Below are 23,286 nucleotides of genomic sequence, written 5' to 3' on the forward strand. Positions count from 1 at the left end.
GCCACCTGATTAGAGGCAGCCATATATTAAGAAATAATTTTTTTTTCCTTCCAGATTTTTGCTTTTTCAACATCACTTGAGACCTTAACCAATACTTTCAATAATTCTTCTATCCCTTCCTCTTTTATCATTCGAGACTTAAATTACTATTTTAATTTATTTGGGAGTGTGAAGTTTATTTATATGTAGGTCTCTGATTTTGGTTTCTTTCGTGTCTGGTAATTATTACCCATAAAAAAAAATATAATAGGTTTCAATAGCATCATAACTATTTTAAGATTTCCCAGAAAGGGTTTTTTTTTTTTTTCACTGTGAAGCTCCCTTTTACAATGAAATATTTGATATTGTAAGATATTTTCAATCCAATTGCATTCTTGTGAGTTAGTTAATTATATTTAAAATTATATACTCCCTCTATTTAAAAATGTAAAGTATTTTTAACATAATCTCACTTTTTAATAAAGTAGTTATTTATTTTCAGACTAACTTTATCTTTTCATATTTACCCCTATTAAACACCATACAATAAATATAAAGTTATCATCAATAAGGATACTTTAAAAAAAAATAATAATTATATCTCAAAAGATTAAAAATGTCTTACATTTTTTAACAGAGGGAGTACTCTTTTCATATTTATCAGTTTCAATTAAAAAACTTTATTACTTACACTCTAAAATTAAGGGTATTTTTTTAAAAAAATTATTAATTATGCATTAATTGTAAGACTTGAAATACTTTATACTTTTTATTATGATATTTTTTTCAAGATAACTTATAATACTGAACAAAAGGAGTAAATAAAAAAAGATTACGCTTCTTTGCCTCATAGATTCTTTTGCTTCAACAGATCCGTTCTTAATCCACTACTAGAGTGTAGAAACTATTTAGGTTTAGGTGTTTTTTAATTTATTTGTAGCTGCATGATTTTAATTGCAGCCTTAACCTTTTTTTTAAAAAAAAAAAAAAAAGCAGATCCGTTATATTTTCTTCGAGAGTCTTTTATAAGACCGGGTTATTTTATATGTACTCCTTACGCGAGAGAGGGTGGTTGCAACAAATACTCCTTCTGAGTTATTGTTTCTTGCAAGGATATTCAGAGGAGTATCTCCCTGAGAACTACAAAGCTATTGTTTCCATTTGGTGGGGAAACAAATCCACCGCATCTCACGTACCACTCTCGTGATTGATCACATGGCAAATCTTAGCCTATTTACGGTACACTGCATCTTTCATTCAGTCGAAGAAGGGCAATCAATTAACAGCTGTGTGCATCGATGAGCAATGAAGAAATTCCCCTGGCTTCTGCCCTTCCTTGTTTCGCCCAACAGTTACGTTTCACCTTTACCTTTTTTAGAGAAAGAAAATTGAACTCTAAGAAAAGCTTCCCAGGAGAAATATTGGAAAAGCTAAATCAGTTCAACGGTTTTCTTCACGCCCTGCCGCACGTTAGCTACGTGTTCAATCATGAACCTACAGTGTAATGGTTTTGTTCCATAGACCATACAGGTGGCAGCCACGCACACTCACGCGTTTAGATATTATGCACCAAAATTTAATTTGGCAGAGACCGAGGGTTAATGTATTCTTATCTAATGCTTATTATAATGTCTTAAATTTTTAATTTTATTTCTTATTTTTTTAAATCATTGAATTCTATTTAAAATAAGAGATATTTGAATATATTAAAGTTTGAAAATAGTAAAAATTTGTATTTTTTTACAATTTTTAAAAGAAAAATATTAGAATTATATCATTTTATTTTTAAAAATTATAAAAAATATAAATTTTTATCATTTTAAAACTTTAAGATATCTAAATGTCTCTTATTTTAAATAAAATTTAATAATTTAAAAAAAATTAAAAATTAAAAATATTACAATGAACATTAAAAAAAGACACATTAAAAGTACCTAGCCCGAGGCCAAGAGAGTTATGCATATTTTTAATCAGCATGTTTTTCAAGATCAATGCGAGCATTTCTCAGATCAGATTCCCCTCCCCTCGCTCTTTTCCTTTTTGCTCTCGATTAGCACGAGCATCTCTCGTCGCTTGATTCTCTTTCCTTCAAGTTTTATGCTGGATTCGTTCACACAAGTCACTGGAGTGAGAGTCCACAGGCCCAGGAAAGACCTTCGCGCCTTGTTCGGAGAGAGTATAATATATATAGTGGCAAATAAATAAGTTTAACGCCAGGCCATAGCATAGTACTAAGATATTAGGGACCAGGATCCCTCTGAAGTTGGAATAAACCGCAATAATAATCTCAAACTAAACGATGCACCTTGTCTTCCTGGCACATTACCCACCAAAATAACATTCTGTCCATCTGTTTTGCTTTATGTGATGGCAGAATATTTTTCCAAGCGCCTTTGTTTCTTTAATCTTCACCATCTTTCATGGAATCATGGTCATGGGGGAGGGGAAAGGGTACAATTTTGAAAGCTTTTTTCATGGCACATGGACTTGACTTAACGACGCTTTTACTTTTTAATGGACCAATAAAGCGGGGAAAAGCAAACTGGGAAGCCTCGGGATCAGCTGAAACAGGCTTCACGTACGTCCATGATTAAAACCTCAAAATTATGGTTAAGATAATTGCATTGTAGTTTAGGATTCACTGACGTTACCCCTCTCGAGATGAGGTCACGATTATGCCCTGAATCCCAGCGCATATTTTACCGTTGAATTCATCCCAACGACAATCCGTCGCTGTTCACTGCATTAATGAAAGCCCTTGGCCTAAAAAAAATCTCGGAAGGTGAATCCTTCTATCCACTTTTGAGCTTTTGGCTGGGATAAAGTGCTACCTGTCTCGTTGCTAAAGCCGCAATGCTGACTGGGAAGGTAGCAATAGTACGCAAGATTGAAAGCCTCCCAGTCAAGTCGCGAATACAGGTAGGCACGCGCGCGCGCGCGTATATATATATATATGTATATATATACATACGCCCTTTTGCGCAACGAGCGATATTCCATGTATAAAGATTGAAAATTTCAAAACCGCCAAGTATCAATCACTCTCCATTTGCGTGTGGGTTATTATCTGCAATCTTCATGTAAATATCGCAAATTAAACGAGAAACGGACTTTCATCTAATGGGCATAAATGGGACGAAAACGTATAGTATAGCTAATAATAAGTTCTAGGATTTAAATCTTTTGAAGCTAGAATCTATAAATTGATGTGAAGATTTAAAAAAAAAAGAAAAAAGAAAGAGAAAACTTAACCTTTTATAGAAAAATAAAATACGAAAAAAATAATAGAGAAGGAAAACTTCGATATCAACTTTAAATGATTTAAGTCCTAAGTTCTAAGCATATCAACACTTCTTTTTATTTTTTCCAGCAATGATTTCAGAAAGCACAAGTCCTGTGGTAGAGAAGGGAAAATAGGTTAGGCTTGTCCAGCCGGCCTATTTATGTCCCAATTTTATTAAGGTTGGACTTATAAATTATAGAGATTTTTTGCAATCTAACTTGAAAAGAGCCAATCCTAATAGGCTTAGTCCTAAACCATTGGCCCGTTTAAGCTTCTTTATTATATTTTTTTAATTTATTTTTAAATCTCTACTACATAAAGATTAATCTCATAAGTAGTTACTAGAAAATTGTATTTAAATGATGCTGATTTTGATGTTGCCAACTTACCGTGGGATGATTAGCCAATGTTTAAATTTAAATTGTTTGTTTCTTTAACCCTATCTTGCGTGCATTAGTATGTTTAAATTACTTGATTCATGGATTTATTATGCTTAAAAGAATAAATGTTTTGTGTATTAAGTGAAATGATATTTTTTACACTAACAAAAATAAATAAGAGTCTCAGGCCGGCTAGACTGGGCCTGAAAATTCCTAGCCCTTATATAATTTTGGGCTTTTCAGGCCCAGCCCCAGCTGTATCTTGTGACAGTTAGGTGGCGTTGCAGGAATGCGCCACGTGAACGGGAAGTGCATGGAGGCATTTAGCACCATCTTCAAAAGTAGCGCCGCTGAGTAAATTACTTTTAACTCCTCGAGATTCCGGGGAAGAGGATCGTCCTTACTTTATGGAACATGTGAATTAACTGCTGCGGTAAGATAAATAAAACTTAAACAAGCTAAGTCCGAGTCCACCAAGGCACCAACAAATGCCACCCTTGCACTGGAGATAAGAAAGTCGTATCATCCGGCCTCGCGCTTTTGACTTGGGAACTGGGAGGCAATGTGGGCTACCATCAAGATTCGCGTTGGATCGTTTCCTCTGGCGGCACTGACTGGCATGATTTTCAAAGCTTCAAGGGAAAAGCATCGGCATGCCGTCTCCAAAGAGCGCCAAGTGAGGGAAGAAGACGCAAAATTCAGGGGTGCTGGAAATGGGATCCCCAGAAAGAGAGGCAGAAGAAGAAGAAGAAGAAGAAGAAGGAGTCTCAGTGGGAGACGGTAGAGGGACGTGGAAGCACGCAGCTTTCCACGTAGCCACCACTATTGCCACCCCTGCTGCTTACGCTCCTCTGCCCTTTGCTCTCGCTTCCCTTTCTTGGCCTCTCGGTTTGTTCCTTTTTCTTACTCTTCTCTCTCCCCTTTCCCTGCTATTCAATATCAATTATTATCTGTTGCTTCATCTTACATTATCAAACATATAATAATAACTCGTTTACAGGAAGCACTTAAAAATAAACAAGTCAAGAACGAAACAAGATATATAAATCTATCTATTTACTCCGTAATTAATTATATCCAATTATATCTATTTACTCCGTAATTAATCAAGGATAATAAAGTACTTCTTACATTAATTTTTTGTGCAGTTTCAGTCCAATGGAGATTAAAATCATTTTTATAAATGTTTTCATCGATCAACATATTGCAATGTATTAATAAGATAATAAAACTTATAACAAGCTACCCTGTTTAATTTATAACTCATGAATAATACGTTTAATTCTTTCCAAATTCAAATAAAAATTGTCCCCTTTTAACTTCCAGATGAGGCGAATATTAAGTTTTTTAAAAACAGAAATCTCAGCTTGTCAAGGGGTTCAGCTTTTTATAGTTGGGTCTTCTCAAAATTTATGTAAAATAATCTTGAGCGATCTAATACAGTTGACGAACTCTCATCGTGTCGAAATCCAATTGAATGCCTTTGATGTTTAGTTTGCCGACGAACTCTCTGAGTAGCTGCTTTTTGTTGATTTTAGGCGTGACTAGCCTGGTGATTGCAACGCTAGCTACCTGGTACTCGAGTATATTAATCGCTTCTTTATGGAAATGGAATGGGGAGAAGCACCTTACCTACAGACAACTTGCGCGCGGTATTTTCGGTTGGTATTATATTGTATAGCATCCTCTCAGTCACTGTGAACATCGTTAATGGAGTTCTAGCATCTCGGTGAGGAAGAAGAACACGGCACATAATGAAGGCAGGCTTGTGAAATCAAACTGAAGACATGAGCCTCCATTCATTCATTGCTGCCTTGGCTGATGCATGACAAAAATTTGTGCAGATATAGAGCAGTTGTTTCTATAATGTTAAAAATTCAAGTAATAAAAGGTTTACTTTCGCTGCTGTTGATGTCCTTGATGATAATACTCTTAATTTTTTATTTTTGAAGGTTCCTGGGGGTACTGGTCTATTGCCTTGTTTCAGCAGGTAGCTTCTCTGGGAAACAACATTGCCATTCAAATTGCTGCTGGGAGCAGCCTTAAGGTTGGCGCATGCATCTAATCATGTTTTGTAAAATGCTACCTGTTTAAATGGTTTTACGCTTCTGGAATTTTATTTCATGCATATACATCGCGCAGGCAGTTTACAAACACTATCACAAGGATGGCGCATTGACTCTGCAGCATTTTATCGTGTTCTTTGGACTCTTTGAGCTTGTCCTCTCCCAGCTCCCTGACATCCACTCGCTAAGATGGGTTAATGCATTTTGCACTTTCAGCACTATTGGATTTGCTGCTACAACCATTGGTGTCATTATTTATGATGGTGAGTTAAAGCTACTGGGTGGTGAAAATTTTCTATTCTTTTCCCGTCACAATTTCAAGACACTGACATGGCAGCTTTCTTGATCTCGACATCTATCAGGGAAGAAGATGGACAGAACATCAGTGAGTTACAGTTTTCAGGGCAGTTCTGCCTCCAAGTTCTTCAAGGCCATCAATGCCCTTGGGGTCATTGCCTTTTCATTCGGAGATGCAATGCTTCCAGAAATACAGGTACCTATTGACTCTTCTTGTCTTCTCTCTATTGGTTTGCCGGCGGTCAAGTTCTGAAATTGTTCAAATTTTAATCTCTATCTCATGCTTAAACTATAAAAGAGCGATCATTAACTACCTATCCCTTTCTAGAACACAGTGAGAGAACCAGTAAAGAAGAATATGTACAAAGGTATATCAGCAGCATATAGCGTCATTGTTTTGAGTTACTGGCAGTTGGCCTTCTTTGGATATTGGGCTTTTGGATCAGAAGTTCAGCCTTACATCTTAGCTTCGCTGTCTAATCCAGAATGGACTGTCATTATGGCTAACCTGTTTGCAGCAATCCAAATATCAGGATGCTTTCAGGTACTGCCTTTGGCCAATGGCCACTTAGTTCATAAATAGCAGGTGTTAATCTGGAACGGTCCAAAAGACCCTTCTAATGGAGTTCCCTTGATCATATGTCAGATATATTGCAGGCCGACGTATGCCTATTTTGAGGAAAGAATGGTGTCCAATCATGAATCTAGAAACCATTTCTCGACAAGAAGCCGCCTTGTAAGGCTTTGTTTTACTTCTATATACACGGGCCTTGTGACTCTGATTGCTGCAGCTATGCCCTTTTTTGGGGACTTTGTGTCAATATGTGGGGCTATTGGGTTCACTCCTCTAGACTTTGTCTTCCCTGCTTTAGCCTACCTCAAGGCAGGAAATATGCCAAAGAACACCAAAATTAGGGTTTTAATGCAGCTTCTGAATGTTTTTTTAGTTTTCTATTTCTCCATTGTGGCTGTCCTGGGTTGCATAGGAGCTATTAGATTTATAGTGGAAGATGTCAGCACCTACAAGTTTTTCCATGATATGTGAAAGCTGTTTCCCTGCTGCATTCTGCTGATACAGTTGTTCTTTCACAAACGAAGCCTGTAAAATCATTCCACTATCTGGAATCTTATGTTGCCTTCAAGGCTTTAATGCGTTTGATTGCTCTCATACGATTGTTTGGGTCCTAAATGAAAGTTATAACCAGATTTTCTGAAAAAAGGGGGAAAAATGTACACAACAGACAGTTGTACTGAAAAAACATTGTTTAAGAAAATGATAGATCTGCAATCGATATTTTAAAATCGAAATATCGGTCGATTCAAAACTTCGAATTGAAAATACACCGATATTAAAATTACTGTCAAGTAATCCCCCCCTCCCAAAGTACTGTGAGGTAATTTACGATCGATAATTTATTGAAAATAATATTATTTTTTATTTTTTTAAAATATAAATATATTTTATTTTGAAAAGTCTGAAAAAATCCTTCTTTTTTTCATCCAATAAATTCTGCGAACAAACCTGCCAAGTGGCGACATGTCAAGCGGAGACAGACACCGTGGGAGCCACTCCACTTCACTTTATTAAACCCGTTCGACGACGATAAACTGAACGACATTGCGGTCCTTCTTTCTGAGTTCTACGAAACGACGTCGTTGATGCCCTCTCAAGTTTCACAGTTGGCAATTGCTGTCAGTTAAATTAGAACCTCCCTAAAGCCGAGCGCTCCAGCTTCTTCCTCCCGCTCACTAATGGCTGTAACTTCTCTTTTTTAGGGTTTCAATTTGTCTGTGCTAAATTGATTTTCGAGCTTTGCACTTCGGTTTTGAATTTCATTCTCTTTATGTCTTCCACACCAATGTCTAATTACAGCTCGCTTCCTTCAACCTCCTATACCGCTGGTTCTTACTTCAGTGCACGCGTCAAGACCACAGCTCAATCCATTTTCACCAAGCGCCGCCCATGGGAGGAGGTCTTCGCTCTTTACTCCTTCAATCGTCCTTTCACCTTTGGAGAAGCCACCATGCGCATAAAGCGCAACCTCAGTCACTTCCGCGTCAATTACGCCCTTATTGTTCTCGTAATTCTCTTCCTTAGTCTTCTCTGGCACCCGATATCGATGATTGTCTTCTTGGCAGTATTTGTCGCCTGGTTCTTCCTCTACTTCTTTCGGGACGAACCAGTGATGGTTTTCAATCGCCAAATTGATGATCGGGTGATTATGCTTGCGCTTGGGTTGGTGACCATTGTGGCCTTGATTCTCACTGGCGTCTGGTTGAATGTCCTGGTTTCTATTTTGATTGGGGCAGCAGTTGTTGGATTGCACGCGGCGTTGAGGAGTACAGAAGATTTGTATGTGGATGAGCAAGAGGCCTCCGATGGAGGGCTCCTCTCAGTTGTAGGTAGCCCCCCCAAGCGAACAGGATACACCAGGGTTTAGGTTTTTCTTTTCTTTTTTTCAGTTGTGGGTTCGCTGGATTGGGGAGCTTCACGATTTAAATAGGATAAAGTGTTGTGCAATCCTGCTGGCACGAGTGATAAAAACTTGCTATCGTTGTTTTTCATATAGTTGTCTGGATAGGGTAACCGTTTTGCAGTTTGAGTTCCAAAGCAATGTGTACCTTGATTTGAGAGGTTTGTTTTTGTGATAGAATCAATCATCTCTTCTTTTTATTACTCATTCATTTGGCGCGTCTCAAATTTTTTCCCTCTCTTGTACAGATGGGTTTGGATTTTTGCTTTTGATTTTGAGCAAACTTGGATGGGTCCATAGTTCTTTTAAGAGTAAATTATTCTAGTTCTTAATGGTATGTATGTCCGGCGCATTATTATGCATATCCAGTGCCTTTGGTGCTCCAAAGCATGGGAGAACACATGTTCCACCCTGGCGTGACCTATAATATTTGCAGTGCTTTATGGGGGCAGAGCATGTGAGTTTTTGGGTAGCCCTATTTGGAAATGAGAAGCAACTGTTGCTGAAAGAAGCGAGTGGAGAAGTGAGAATAGCTGCTTTCGTAAAAACTACCAAAAGCTAGTACTATTTCCATTATGGTTCTACAAGTGAATCTCGTGCCTTTGAAGATGCAGTTTTCGAGACTTTCATGTTTTTCCAGTTGTAACTGCCATACTGAAAATTACAAGACTTGTTTTGATATCTGTCTTGTACTTTTTTGTGACACAAATCTGTCTTGAGACTTGTTCATACAAGTATTTCTAATATATTTATAAGACTTGTTTTGTAATAAATACAATATAGGATTCTTGTACTTTATGTGTGCGTCACTGGTGAAAATTAAAAGCGCCACAAGTGATAAATTTGAGGATTAGATGGTAGAAGTTTAAAGGTGAGAAACAGGAATTTTTTTTAGCGAATTTGACTGAAGGAATTTGAAAGTCTAAAAGAAATGTTAGTATTTTATGAGAAGATATAGTTAAGAATGAAAGAAAGGTTGTTAAAGAAGTTTTAGGAGAGTTAAAAAGTTTTGGTTTAAGAGGTGAGAAGTTTTAATAGTGGAATAATAATATACAGGAAAAAGTTAAACATAAAAAGAGTATTTTAAAATTATTCATTTATGTAATAATGATGAAAATTAAGAAATGTGTCATATGGTTAAAAAGAAAACTAAGAAAGTTGTGAATGAAATTCATTTTAAAGCATTTGAAGAATTTTGTAAGAGTCTTAAGATAAAAAATGAAGGACGAAAAATTTAAAAGATGAGAGCAAGGAAGGAAAATCAAAAGATTTAGGACAAGTAAAGTGTATAAAGGATGAAGAAGGAAAAATTTTGGTTACAGGTGGTGAGATTAAAGACAAATGGGATACTCAATTTTACAAACTTTTCATTAATGGAGAGAGCTCATATAGTAACTTGGAGGGTTTAGTAACTCATGAAAGAGATGAAAATTTGTTATTCTATTAAAAGATACGCGATAGTGAGATGAATGATGCTCTTAAAAAAAATGACAAATGGTAAAGTCATGGACTTAGTTTTATTCTTAATGAAGTGTGGAAATGTTTAAATGAAGAGGGGTGCTGTGGCTATCTAATTTATCTAATGAGATATTACGGTTTAAAAAAAATGCCTGATGAATGGAGGTGAAGCACATTAGTTTCTATTTACAAAAAATAAAAGGAATATTCATAATTATGCAAATTACAGAGGAATTAAATTTATGAGTCATACAATGAAATTGTAGGAAAGAGTGATTGAAAATAGGTCAAGATTGGAGACTAGTATTTTCGAAAATCAATTTGACATCATGTTAGGTAGGGCGACTACATAAGCGATTTATCTACTAAAAGAATTAATGAAATAGTATCGATGCAAAGGTGAAGATTTACATATGATTTTCATTGATTTGGAAAAAAGTTTATGATTATGTACCAAGAAAAGTACTTTGGAAAATCTTGAAAAAGAAAGAAGTTCAAGTTGCCTATATTAAAGCTATATAAGATATATATGGGGTAACAACTAATATAAGAATATCTAGCAATGAAACAAAAGATTTTTCTATAAGAATTGGACTACATCAAAGATAATTATTTTTGAATTCTTATTTGTTTGACCTGGTCCTATATGTTTTAATTGAGCATATTTAAAAGAAAATCCATAAATGTATGCTTTTTGTAGATGATATAATTTTTATTGTGAAGACAAGAGAAAAAATTAAATATAAACTTGAGTTATAGAAGAGGATATTAAAGTTGAAAAGTTTTCACCTAAGTAAGAGTAAAAATGAAATATTTGCATTGTAATTTTGATAAAAAGTTAGTTAGTAATAATTTAAAAATAAAATTAAGATATCAAATTATACCTTAAGTAGAAAAATTTATATATTAGGAAGCCATTATTTAATATGATGGGATGGTATAAGATACAAGTTGAATGGTTCAATTAGAGTAAGGTTAAAGGAGTTATTTATGATCGAAAGTTACCTAATAATTCAAAGGAAAGTTTTATTGAATTGCTATAAAACTAGTTATATTTATGGTAATGAATATTGGTTTTAAAAGGATTGCAAGAGCATAAAATTAAAATAGCATAAATGAGAATGTTGAGATAGATATGCAGTCATACACATAAAATGGTCATATACAAAATAATGGTGTAGAATCTATTGAAGGAAAAATCATAAAAAAATCATTTAAAATGGTTTGGACAAGTATAGACAAGACTGTAGGAGGCACGGTGAGGAGAGTAAAACAAATAAGTTTAAACCTTATAAAGAGGGGTAGATGAAGGTTAAAAAGAATACTTATGAAAGTTGTTAACTGAGAGCTATTAGTTAACAACATCATTAAGTTTGGTGAATAATAGAGAAAAATGGTGTAATGCAATCTATGTAGCCAACTTCACCTAATGAAATAAGACTTCTTATTGTTGTTGTCGATGTAAAGTTTATTTTCCCTAAACCTTCCTCCCCGCCCAAGGGGGGCCCACGTGCTTTTATTATATGTTACCTTTTGTCATAATGGGCTTATTGGCTAGAAATAAATGGCCACTTTTTTTTTTCCTTGGAATACAAGGCCACTGCATAATCATGCAAAAGAGACAAAATAAAGTTATGTCCAAAACCATAAGGTTTCTATGATCAAGTGGGGGATTATCAAAAAACCTAATGTCTAAGTTATCCTAAGAAGACTAACGGGCTAAAAAATCAGCACATCTATTAATTTTTATAAACATGATCAAAATAACGACTCAGTATTTTATAATAATATCTCTAATGTTCTTGATGATGTCAAAAAATGAGTATCCTTTAGAAAAGTTGTGCTCAATGAGAGATATGGCTTCTATAGAATTTGATTATATACCGACCTTGTAAAATTTAACATTCCAACAAAAATTGACATCTTTAAGAATCCCCATAAATTCAGCTACCATGTTAAGGTAAAAACTCAAGTATTTAGAAAATCTTTTATTCAATTACCCTCATTATTCCTGATGATACCTCCACAAGCGGTAGCATCATTAATATTGGCAGATCAATCGATGCCAAGTCTAACCCGTCTTGCAGTTGGAGGTCTCCATTTAGCTTCATATCTGACTTTTCCTTGGCTTGATGTAGTTGATTGTAGTTGAACGGCCTCTTTGCAAATGCATAACTTGGAAGTTGTAGAAAGTTCGAGATCATGCTTTACACCGACAAAAAGATCGTGCTTCACAACATATTTGACATAATTCTTTTTTGGGTCATATCATCACGTGATTTGTTCTCCGTTCAATGTAAAACAGACGTCTTTTGGGGATGGCTGAAGAAAAGCGGTGACAGTATGGATCTATGGGATGATGGCATGATTTCCTCCTTAATTCAGCACAAACAATCTGCATATTTATAATGGGGGAAAATCCTCTGAATTCAAACGTCACTTAAAATACAAGAAATCATCTGCTGCAGTCAAGTATGGAACCTGTATCTATGACTTGGATATCTAAGAAATGTAGCTTGATGTCAAGTGTACAATCGCGAAATAGTTGGAAGAAATAAAGAGCGAATAAAAAGGAAAGCAAACCGTCGAAAAATCAGACTTCGGGAATGCCATGCTACGCTACGTTGAGACAGGAAATGTGTTCATTATCCACCATGATGGTGTTGCTGTTGGCAACATAGTGACAAGATTTGGAGGCTAGGAAGAGCCGCATGCGCTAAATTTAAAGATAGAGATTTAGACATAATGGTAGAAGCAGATCAAGGGTGTGGAACTTTGCGCGTATATGCTAGAACCATTACAAATTCCTTTGCCGAGGACCCAATCGTTGCTGGAATTCGCTGTGTCGTAGATGCAGTCTGCAGCCACAAGTCAACCAAACTACATAGCTGCAGCGTAGGGACCACTGGCTGCCCCATGCATTTAATCTCAACCTGCAAAACAGAGTGATGAGCAACATGGAGCTTGTGAATAGCATCATTAGTCTGTTTAAGCATTAATGATAAGCAAGGCATTTCTTCCTCTCAGCAGCGCCAAAAACCATGGAAGAGAAATTCATTTTGGGTTCCTACCATGAATTTTGACCTTTCAAGAATTAAAGAACTTCAGATGCAGTTCAACTGCTTTTCCATTTGAAAACATTCCGTATTCCCTATCAGCATCTCATGGTCTAGAGCCTTATGTCTCACTTTTTTCCATTATTCTTGTGTTTCCGGACTATGCTATAACTCCGAGGGTTTACACTTACATATTACAACATACCACTTGTTTAACTTGGTTTCCCTGTATCTTCTCATTTAGGCAGCCCTTGGGACAGTAACGAGATGAATATGTACCACATTAGTTGGCAGTAGGCATTTGAGGTGGCAAGCGAACCAAAATTAATATTGAGAAAGACCAGTTATGATTAATGAATAGGAAGATACTTCTATAAGCTGCAAGTTATATGGATATGAGGACATGGTTTGCAACAATGTAACGTAATGAATGGATAAGGTCAGCAGAAAATACTTAAACGACATTTGAATTGTGAATAATCCATGGAAGCAGACAATGTTGTAAACTATGCATGACAAGAACCAAACATATAGATATATTACAGTATGAGGGAATCACCTCAGTTTCACTGCTCAGGTCTAGTTTCTTCATTAGATATTTTTGGATAAATGACACAGGTAAACTTCCATCCCTGTGGCAAACAAAAGAGAGCATGAGATATCATGACAGCCAAATACCATACTCTGGTTTAGTTAGATTATATCTCAAGAAGTGTCAGCGGTGGCAAATATACGGCAAAAACGTTTCTTGGACAGAACCCCCCTCATATATTACTAATCTAAAACTATTTAGTTAATTCATGTGTGCCGTAACAACTAACAGCTGGGCATGCATATATCTCTGTTCGTGTAAACTTCACACACACACACACACAAACAAGCGTGCGCACATAAAACTGATTGACAATGAGAATGGTAAGTATAGAATCAGAATAACAGTCACAAATCCTTGCCAAAGATAAGAACTGAAATAAATTATTCCTTTGATATGTAATCAACATTCATGATCAAGACAGCTGATGAAAACAGGAAAAGTCACACATGAGCAGAGTCACAGATTTAGCTTCTTCAGGTATTTCTGGGTGAATTCATTTGACTGCAGGACCACTTTATTCAAAAAATGGGAAGGATAATTCTATGAAACTTAAGATAATATTCATATAATTACTTCACATTCCTTCGCTAAGAAAATAAAATTGTATTAAGAATCCATGGAGGTCATATGCTACAATTATTGGGGGAAAAAGTAGATCTATATCATTTTAGAATCCTTGAAAACATACACTTCATCTCCACACAGAAGGAAAGTAGATCTATGGAGACTAGTTGTATGATAAAAGAATATGGCAGGCAACAGTCCCCATGACAGGATGAAAGTTAGAAGATGAAGGTCGTTAAAGGTTACAGTAACACGCACAAACAAGAAGGAGATGCCCTGGCCTAAGACCTACCCCGTTATCTGTGACAGGGGATTGAATAATGTGTGAGCTCTGGAAAATAAATGCAGATGAGTGATTTTTAAAACTCACATCGAAAATGAATATTTTCAGGAAAAATTGGAGATGACAACATTAGGCTACTTATCTTTATACGTGCAAGTTGCACAACAATCTTAAAATATACAACAGAGAGCTCAAACTGAAACCCAATAGAATTTCGTCTGATTTTCTAAGTCCTACACCAACCTACTCCCATGACTTTCCAGTTAGATGTTCATCAGGTAGGAACATATAAATTTGGACATTACATAAAGAAGAGAAAATTAAATAGAAAAAACAAGTCCATGTCAAGGAAACAATTATCCTAGATACCGTTGATGAAATTAAGAAGAAGCACAACTAGTTGAGTCAAAGTTGTTACCTCCTTTTCTGTTCAATTGAAAATTTTACATGAAAATTAGCCTATGGATATACACCTAACATGAAGATATATCTTTATCAATAGACACAGTTAAAAAACTCAAACATTTACTATTTAATAATGTGCAAGATCATACATCTAATCAGTATTTTTCTTTTATTATATTTCAAAACATGGAATAAATTAAACTAGAACATTGAGACAAAGATGTATTGAGTCTAAAAGAACTCACTTTATTCTTAAATAACTTGCAGGAATTTGGGGCACAGGTGTGTCTCCTTCCCTGAACATTAGATTCAAATTAGTATATGAAAAGCATTTTTAAAAAAAGAATTCATAAGACATTTATAATATGCATCAAATTTAAGTCATCAGATATAAGGTAAAGTTTTAAAGCTATGTTTTCTAACTGATCTTCAGAAGCTACTAAGGCAAACCAAAGTGGACCAGTTCTCCTTTTGAATGTAGCACTGTTTGCATCCAGAACAGCTTGAGGTGATATGCCTGGTTCTCCAAAATGATGTTCCCTTTTACGACGAACTTTCCGCAATTTATTAGGCTTTACTGTATTTAAAGAGAGAGGATCAATGTCAACTTTTTCATTCTCAACTTTCGCTTTGCGCTTATTCTCTTTATTTTTGGATTTTTGCCCTTGAGTGTCGTTTTCATTTATTTGCACAGGTTCTAGTTTGGCATCAGACCCTTGCACACTAGACTTGAAAGATTTACTCCTACTTGCCACTTCTACTAAACAATTCAAAGGTTTCCAAAGATCCAATTTTGCTTCCCATGGTTCCGCTCCATCATCTTTTTCTTTGGTGTGTAAGGATTGGCTAGACTCAAGAGGGGGCAAACTCTGCACCAGATAGAAAACAGAAATAATATAATTAAATTGATAGATACCATCAGGTAAAACAAATGGACCAAGCCAATAAAAATATCAAGGGAAACAGACACCCCTAACAAGGAAAATCTCATTGTCTCTCCTACCTGTCTGGTATTCTGAGTAAACTTGTTCACAGTGTCTGGCGAGCTTGAACTCTCTGTATGATCTTCTACTGATTCCTCTTTTTTTACAGGCTTTTCAATGGGAAAACTAGAGGCTCGAAGACCACTGGCCTTTCTAGTAGGTTTTGTTCTTCTCCCAGTCATGGTTACCTGTGTTGATACTCTGGGAGTGATGACAACCAAAGATGAAAGCGATCTCTCCTTTCTTCTTGCTGGTATTGTTATAGAGGGAAAGGCCTCAGGTGTTTTGCCTTTCTTCTCTTCAAAGGGAAAATTTTAGCTCTTACATCTTGTAAATTATGGTCTGGCCTGGTAATCAAAAGGACTAGAAGTGAGCATGCAACAGTGCATAGCTTGACCTTCATTAGCCATGCATTTTCTGTTATTTATTTTGCTTTAGCTGTGGGCGTTATTATAGAAGGCTTACAAGTGGTTACTCAGAAACAATCTGTGAAATCTATAATCACAGCAGGATCAATTTAAAATAGAAATCTGAGCATCTCTGATAAGATAATTACAAGTAAAGATGGGCACAAAAGTATTCAGCTTCATCGATGATTCATATAACAACAAATACAGAATGATAATGCATTTAATTTAGAGAAAATTTTCTACTTTTATGCTAATCCTCCTTACTCAGTGCAGCAATTAATAATTCAAGAGAAAATTTATTTGCGATTAGGCTGCAACTAATTACACATCATGTGCGTCCTTAATTTTTCTATATCAGATACCATAAATGAAACGCCAATCAGGTAAGCTCTATATCAGATACTATATGTAAAGAGGGCTACAGCCGGCTAAATTATTATAGAAAATGAAACTCAATGGATGTTACAGTTATGGAAATTTTCTTGCATGCAAGTTCACAAGCACGTTACTATGGAAAGTTGCTCATGCAGAAACTGGATTCTTGTGCAGTAAATTTTCATAAATTCAATGTAATTCACGTAATCTTATCTTGATAGCATCATAATAGCATTGACAGTTGTCATTCTTGCATGTTGATGAACCATTACAGTTTAGTGATACCTGGTTGGTTAGAAACACCTTATTCAACAACTTGCACCCATGTTGAAGCCAGACCGGTGGTGCATTGTTATTTACATTAAGGGTTACAAAAGATATGTGTAAAGGGAAGCTCAGGAGTCTATCAAAGTCAGGTGGCTGACCTTAATTTCTCAAGCGGAACACAACCCAGATCAATATTACAGATTGGACACTGTTCTAATTCCTCATCTGTAATTTTATCATAGATGCATTTCCTGCAAACTGAATGAAGTTATACCGTATCAGAAAATCATGTTCAAGTAGTTAGTCAGTTATGAAATATAAAAAGAAATATAAGTTTGACATATCACATAACATGACAAAACTCTTAAATAAATATTTCTGCAACCTCCATGAGAAAACCCTTGGGGCACAGTTACTTCATAAAGTCCTCATAACATTGGACAAAAAATCAGGCACTGGAATGCAAGTAAATTGACTCCTTGGATTGGATGAATTTTGCCAGCTAAAACCACATTAGAAAGTAGAAAAAGAAAGAAAACTCTGGATAGAGGAAGATTAGTCAAACTGTACTGCAAAAATGTCATTCTCCCAGTCGATGCTCACAGCAGCCTCTGTTTGCATGTTACGATTTCGCCAGTGAAGAGGATTCTCGGGAAGTTGACCACAAAAGATAACCAATTTCCCGGCCGATAAAGTTTAAATGATAAACAATAATCACCTGGAGATCTATTCTCCGATGGTCAAGACGTACGTAGATGGAAATTGCAAACTATGCTCGCTGCCACCCCACGGCTGCCTGAGCTAAAATTCAAGCTTTCAAGTATGAACACGAAACACTTCAAGTGCCAAACTGCCTGAGCTAAAATCCAAGCTCTCAAGTCTGAACACGAAACACTTCAAGTGCCACACTGCTTGAGCTAAAATCCAAGCTCTCAAGTGTCAAAGGTTCAAACACCTTTACACCAATGACAGTAATGGAACAGCGTCACTGAACATTAATTTAAACCCCAAGGCTTCTTCTGCCATTCATGTCGCTAAAGACAAGACATCGGCGAGTGGAGGGAAAGACAAAGGCGTACAGAGGCATTAAATTACCAAACACCCGCAGCCGATTAGGCAAATACCTCCCATATCGAGAAGAGAAAATCAAGGACAGCCAAGAGCGCGAAGATTACAAGATGCAGGAAGATTCGATATTTGAGAAATTAACCTCTAATTGATGTAAAAAAAACAGGATTTGAAGGGATAAAGCGAAAATTGAAGGACTCACACGTATGAAGGCACTCAGATATGGTGGTGGCGTCTCTGAACAACTTGTTGCAAAGTGGGCAGGTCATGCATGCTACAATCGTTTCCCTCTGAACTTTGACTACCTGATTCGCCATCGTTTCTTTATCAGCCCAATCCGTCCCCTCTCGTCCACGTATCATCCACTCAGTGCATGCTATCGGGACGCGCGTACGCAGCTAAAATTTACGTCCATCTCGTTATAATCACTTGCATTAACCTGAAGAACACAACAACCCAGAAAGATAACGAGGGACGAGGGACGAGAAAACGCAGAATAAAATGCATATGACGAGTGCGTAGAATGAAGAAACGTACCAGCAGATCGGTGAAGATGGTTAAAGACAGGTGCTTGAGAATTTTGGGGCGTTCCTGTAAAATGGGTGGGTTTGATTTGTGAAGATTCGACGTGGATTTGGACGAAGGGAGTTTCGGGTGATCTGAATCGAGGGAGGGCGTCTTCGTTTCGTCCAAAAGAGCATGAATCGGGAGTTTGTGCGAGAGTGTGCGTGTTTTCTTTTTCTTAAAGAAGTTTTCAAACAAAATATTTAAAGACACCTTCGATAGTCCAACTAACGACAGCTAGAGTTATGGGTAGAGATAACATGCGCCGAGAGTGCTTTTGGTTTCGAAGATGCGCACTGGGTTCCGTGTCCTGGAAGGTCAATTTCGCGAGTGGTGCCGTCTAAAAGGTGTCCTGCCAGTAAATGCAAACCCTTCCTTCATTTAAGATATTAAGTGGATTATATAACAAAAACAGATTGTTCGTTAACTAAAAAAAAAAAAAACCGTTATTCATCCCTATCATGCATATTACATATCAATATATCAGTCTATGTAAGAGTCATGATAATATTTATATTTAATAATAACTTATTTTTTCAAGTACTCTAAACAATAGACAGACTTCATCTTTAGAGAGTGAAAAAGTGGAATGTAAAAAATTATTAATAAGTTATTCTTTTTGTTAGTTACCTAGGTAAGGACATGGGAAAATGAGCTGACTCTCGAAGAGCTCAGGTCTAAAAGTTCTGTTACTCAAACCTCATCGTTCGCCAGGTTTGATCCTTGAGTCCGCAGGCTTCTGACTAAGCCTTGATTTAGGCCTGTTAAATTTTTTCTTTTAAAATAAATACATGTAACTAAATTAAATTAAATTATAAATAATTAAATATTAGCCAATTAAAATATCAAATCATTGTTCAAATTTCCAAAATCAAACCAAACAAAGTTAAATAAACTAGACAAATCTTTTTCAAATGTAAATAATACTCCAACATAAGTAGCACCAACTTTTCTTATTTAGTCCAGGCTTTTCTTTTTTTTTTATATATTCTTAAACATTTTCATTCCTTTTTTCATATTTGAAATATCTCCCTTCTCATGTATCAAATAACAATAATTTTTTAATAATATATATATACACGAGTTCGTCAAGGGCCAGTTCGTTTATTTGTTAACCTATTAAAGCTAGACTGTTTGATTAACTTTTAGTGCACTTGAGCCTTAAGCCTAGCCATCCATTTAAATGGGCCAACCCGATGGTTCAAACCATTTTCTTGAGTCTGCCTGAGCCCTGAAGGCACTCTCTTTTTTTTTTTTTTTTTGTAATATATATCATTTTGAATTTTAATTTTCAATCTCCATCGCTTGCCAGTTGTCACACAAAATGCACGGAAAAAAAGTCAAATATCAAGAAAAACTCACATCCTTAAATCAATTAATATAACTTTTCCCCTACAATTTATGTACTGTGTAAATTAACTTATTTTTCATACTCCATAAAAAAAAAAAATCAGATTCTCACGCTTCACCAGTGATTTATTTATCATACTCTAATAACATGATGGGAAACCTGTTTAATTGGTGTAACGGGATATTTGCAGGCGAGACAAGACTAAATTATCAAACTCCATTAATGAAAGTACCTGCATGTATTATTGATTAATCATCTTTAAATTGTTAAAACAAAAACAAATAGTAATTCAAACTTGTGGATTTAATTAATAGACCCACTCCCTCTTTAATGATTTTATTTACAATACGATGAAGTGATGTTGTTCAGAATCATCGGAGCTTACGTACTGTGAACGTGGTGGAGGGGGTCTTCTGTCGATTATATGAATTGCACTTGAAAATGATGACAAAGTTTTATAAGGGAGGGAGATAAAAACCCATCGATATCTTTGTTGTGTTCTATATATATATATATATATATATATTGAAAAAGAGTTTTGCTTTGCTTGTGTTCACTATTGTCGGGAGAGTGCAAGATACACTCTGATCAACGATTTGCCAACTTAATTATGCATGTAATTAATTAAAGTTAACTCTTTTTTTGCCAATTAATTCGTCAAAGAAAAGTAAACTAATTAAATTAAATTAACCCCGTAAAATTCACGAAATATTGGATTGCACATAAAAAGGAGAACAATTTTACATGATCAAACGATTTTGTTTATCGTAATATATTATATATTCATATATCGACCAACTTTCAAGTGCATGGCAATCATCGTCGGGTAACATCGGCATAACACATGACATTTATGAAAGATCATGTTATTTATAAGTTATAGATAATGTGGTTTTGTTTAATGATATATTGTGCCATGTAATGTAACAAGGCCGAGCATATGTTTGTTCCTTAAAAAAAAAAAAATAACAAAAGGACAGCGACAATACAAAACGAACCACAGCCACTGTCATTCGCTGCGCACGCGAACAAATTACTTTGGACAATTTTTTGTTATTTGCTAGTTACAAAAAATTTGGTCCAACATTATAATGTAAAAAATCATTAATCCAGGTGCTGTACTTCCTTTAAAAAGAAAAAGAAAAAAAAAAGAAACTAAAAACTTAATCGTGTGCTGTTAAATTTATCCGAAGGAATGAAGGGACGCCCCTGATTTTGTTTTCTGCAAATAGGCAAGGGTTTTTTATGTGCCATCAAATATTCAAAGAGCGATGCCTAATTTCCAAGCATTAAGCTGAAAGATAAAAATATTTTAAAAGTTTTTTGAAAAAAGCGCTGAATATCTTAATCTTTTAATTAAAGCAATATTATCCCAAAACTTTAAAAAAAAGTACAATGTCACCTCAATATTAATTTTGACTATTAAATAACTCAATTTGTTAGTCAAATGCCACATCTGGCATTTTAAAAAACTACAAAATTAAAAATGCCATCTTTTTCTCTCATTTTGTCCTCTGTTGCCCAACTCTTAATCGCACAAGGTTTTGTTCATCTATTAATGATCTATCACACCCAATTTACATACCCATCAAAAGCTCAATTTTCTCTTTTTTTCCTCTAGCAGTGCAGCTCATATGCCCCTGCGAGTTCATTTCCCCAAAGAATGAGCAAGTACACTCAAGTTTTTCACTTTTATGGTGGAATGTTTATATAGATTTACATTAATTAACAGGCTTAAACATATTAATCTTTATGATTTTATGTAGACCATAATAGATGGATCACATGAGTGAACCTAATAAGCAGAGACCCAATTTATAATTCAATAGCCGTCAGTTATTTCTTATCTTTTAACTGACCGAGTTAAAGATAATAGAATATAATTATTTAATTATTTAATAAATAGTTATTGATCTAATCTTTATAACTCGATCAGTCAATAGTCGCCAACATACGATACATTTTCTTTTACTCTATTATCTCTGCATTATCTAAAGACCTTGGGGTGTCTGTCTACGCTCGAGGTGATTGAGGTATCTCTAATAAGTAATCATAGATTCTTCAGATATGCACAAATTACTTTATTCTATCGTATTTGATCATATATGAATTGAGATATTAGAACTAATATTTTACGCATACTAGCCATCATCAAAAAGATTGCATGCATCTTTAAGTCTGCCAGCTCTGCCAAAAATGAATATCAATGAGGAATAAAAGCCTGTAGCTTATTTGATGATCTGTGCTTTTAAATTTGATTTGGCACTAGAGTTTTTTTGAAAAATTTTCAAGCTTTTACCATACTTTCAACCATATAAATATTACATCAAAAATATATCAACCATCTAAAGCATTTGCTTGTGTATTTAAAAAAAATGAAGGTTGCAATAAACAGATAGAAAATAAAGTTGCCATAAATTGATATAGTCTTACAAACAGGTTTTTGGAGAAGCCTCAACAACTTTCAATGTCCGGACCATCGTTGGAGGAGACAACCTAGAGAGAGAACACCTGTTCAAAGCTCTCATCATCCTATAAATTCAAAGCCTCAATCTCGACTCCACATCTCGACTACCCAGTTCACTAGAGCTCATTTGTGAGGTTTTTCTTTTTTTGGGCCAGTGTGTCCAAACTCATACCATTAAACTTGCAACTTGTGAATTTTTCAATCAAGACAAGTGATTTAATGGTCAAAATAGATGGAAGTTAATATTAGGACAATATTGCACCCTTGTTTTAAAAATTTCGGGAAAACATTGTTTTAAATAAAAAATAAGGATACTCAATACTCCTTTCATAAAACTTTTGAAATATTTTTGTCCCTTAACCCTCAAGTATTTAATGAATTTTTGTTTTCTTTTCTAATTTTTAATCATAGTTCTGTTCTGTAAAAAGATTTACCATGCGGCAGGAGAAATAGCGAGGATTTTCAAGCCAAGATTTAAATATTCTCGAGTTGAAATCCGTAAAATTCAGTAAAAATTTTCCTTTTAAGTATTTTTTTTATTATTTCATTAATTTTTTATAAAATATAAATATTTTCTCTCTTTTTTTAAAAGACAAACTATATTGAAATTTAAATATCCCAATTTTAAAAGATTTAATTCTTGAAGCCATGTATCTTGGGTTCTTTTAATTGCCATTACTGGGATTGCCGGATCCTAGCAAACGGCTTTCCTTATCAAAGAGCCGGTGAAACGTTTGGACATTCAAAGAATGCTCCATTCAATCTTTACCGTTCCATTTTCAGTCAGAGAATAAAACATTTTTTGTGAATAATTCAAAGTATTAGTTTACAATTTTTAAAATACATGTCAACAGATTTTTCATTATAAATGCACCGAGAAGTATGTTCACTAACAAAGCAAATTTTTTTTAAAAATATGTGCTGCTGCTTCTAATCAGGACTTGGGAATATAAAGAAGCTT

General features: G+C 35.1%; 3 protein-coding genes across 4 annotated transcripts; 2 read left to right on the plus strand and 1 right to left on the minus strand.

The window, feature by feature from the left end:
• The first annotated feature begins 4,107 nt into the window (after positions 1-4,107).
• Positions 4,108-7,161, plus strand: LOC129306447 (GABA transporter 1-like). 2 transcript variants are annotated; one of them, XM_054947061.1, is made up of 7 exons: positions 4,108-4,530; positions 5,181-5,303; positions 5,595-5,689; positions 5,785-5,971; positions 6,071-6,201; positions 6,334-6,549; positions 6,652-7,161. In XM_054947061.1, exons 1-7 carry the CDS (start codon positions 4,356-4,358, stop codon positions 7,048-7,050), a joined length of 1,326 nt encoding a protein of 441 aa, XP_054803036.1. In that variant the 5' UTR covers positions 4,108-4,355; the 3' UTR covers positions 7,051-7,161. The 2 variants fall into 2 exon arrangements, with proteins under 2 accessions (XP_054803036.1, XP_054803037.1); XM_054947062.1 differs by having other exon boundaries at positions 6,663-6,828.
• Positions 7,162-7,560: 399 nt separating this feature from the next.
• On the plus strand, positions 7,561-8,690 carry LOC129306448 (PRA1 family protein E-like). Its single transcript, XM_054947063.1, has one exon. It carries the CDS (start codon positions 7,850-7,852, stop codon positions 8,444-8,446), a length of 597 nt encoding a protein of 198 aa, XP_054803038.1. The 5' UTR covers positions 7,561-7,849; the 3' UTR covers positions 8,447-8,690.
• A 3,430-nt stretch (positions 8,691-12,120) lies between these two features.
• On the minus strand, positions 12,121-18,706 carry LOC129306193 (E3 ubiquitin protein ligase DRIP2-like). The gene is given in 9 exon segments (XM_054946644.1): positions 12,121-12,870; positions 13,553-13,625; positions 15,086-15,136; positions 15,264-15,709; positions 15,844-16,112; positions 16,115-16,170; positions 17,034-17,133; positions 18,146-18,382; positions 18,481-18,706. Coding segments are annotated over 8 exon segments (1,329 nt in total). The 5' UTR covers positions 18,306-18,382; positions 18,481-18,706; the 3' UTR covers positions 12,121-12,696.
• Positions 18,707-23,286: the final 4,580 nt, after the last annotated feature.

This window comes from Prosopis cineraria, unplaced genomic scaffold, assembly GCF_029017545.1.
Source record: "Prosopis cineraria cultivar Desert tree isolate PC_DT_omini unplaced genomic scaffold, ASM2901754v1 PC3, whole genome shotgun sequence".
NCBI classification, from domain to species: Eukaryota; Viridiplantae; Streptophyta; class Magnoliopsida; order Fabales; family Fabaceae; genus Prosopis; species Prosopis cineraria.

Bases quoted from the DNA above. Each gene is read 5' to 3' on its own strand.
- LOC129306448 (XM_054947063.1), top strand. From the start codon at position 7,850: ATGTCTTCCACACCAATGTCTAATTACAGCTCGCTTCCTTCAACCTCC.
- LOC129306447 (XM_054947061.1), top strand. From the start codon at position 4,356: ATGGGATCCCCAGAAAGAGAGGCAGAAGAAGAAGAAGAAGAAGAAGAA. The intron at 5,690-5,784 runs GTTGGCGCATGC...TACATCGCGCAG, and splicing joins CTGCTGGGAGCAGCCTTAAG to GCAGTTTACAAACACTATCA. The intron at 6,550-6,651 runs GTACTGCCTTTG...ATCATATGTCAG, and splicing joins AAATATCAGGATGCTTTCAG to ATATATTGCAGGCCGACGTA.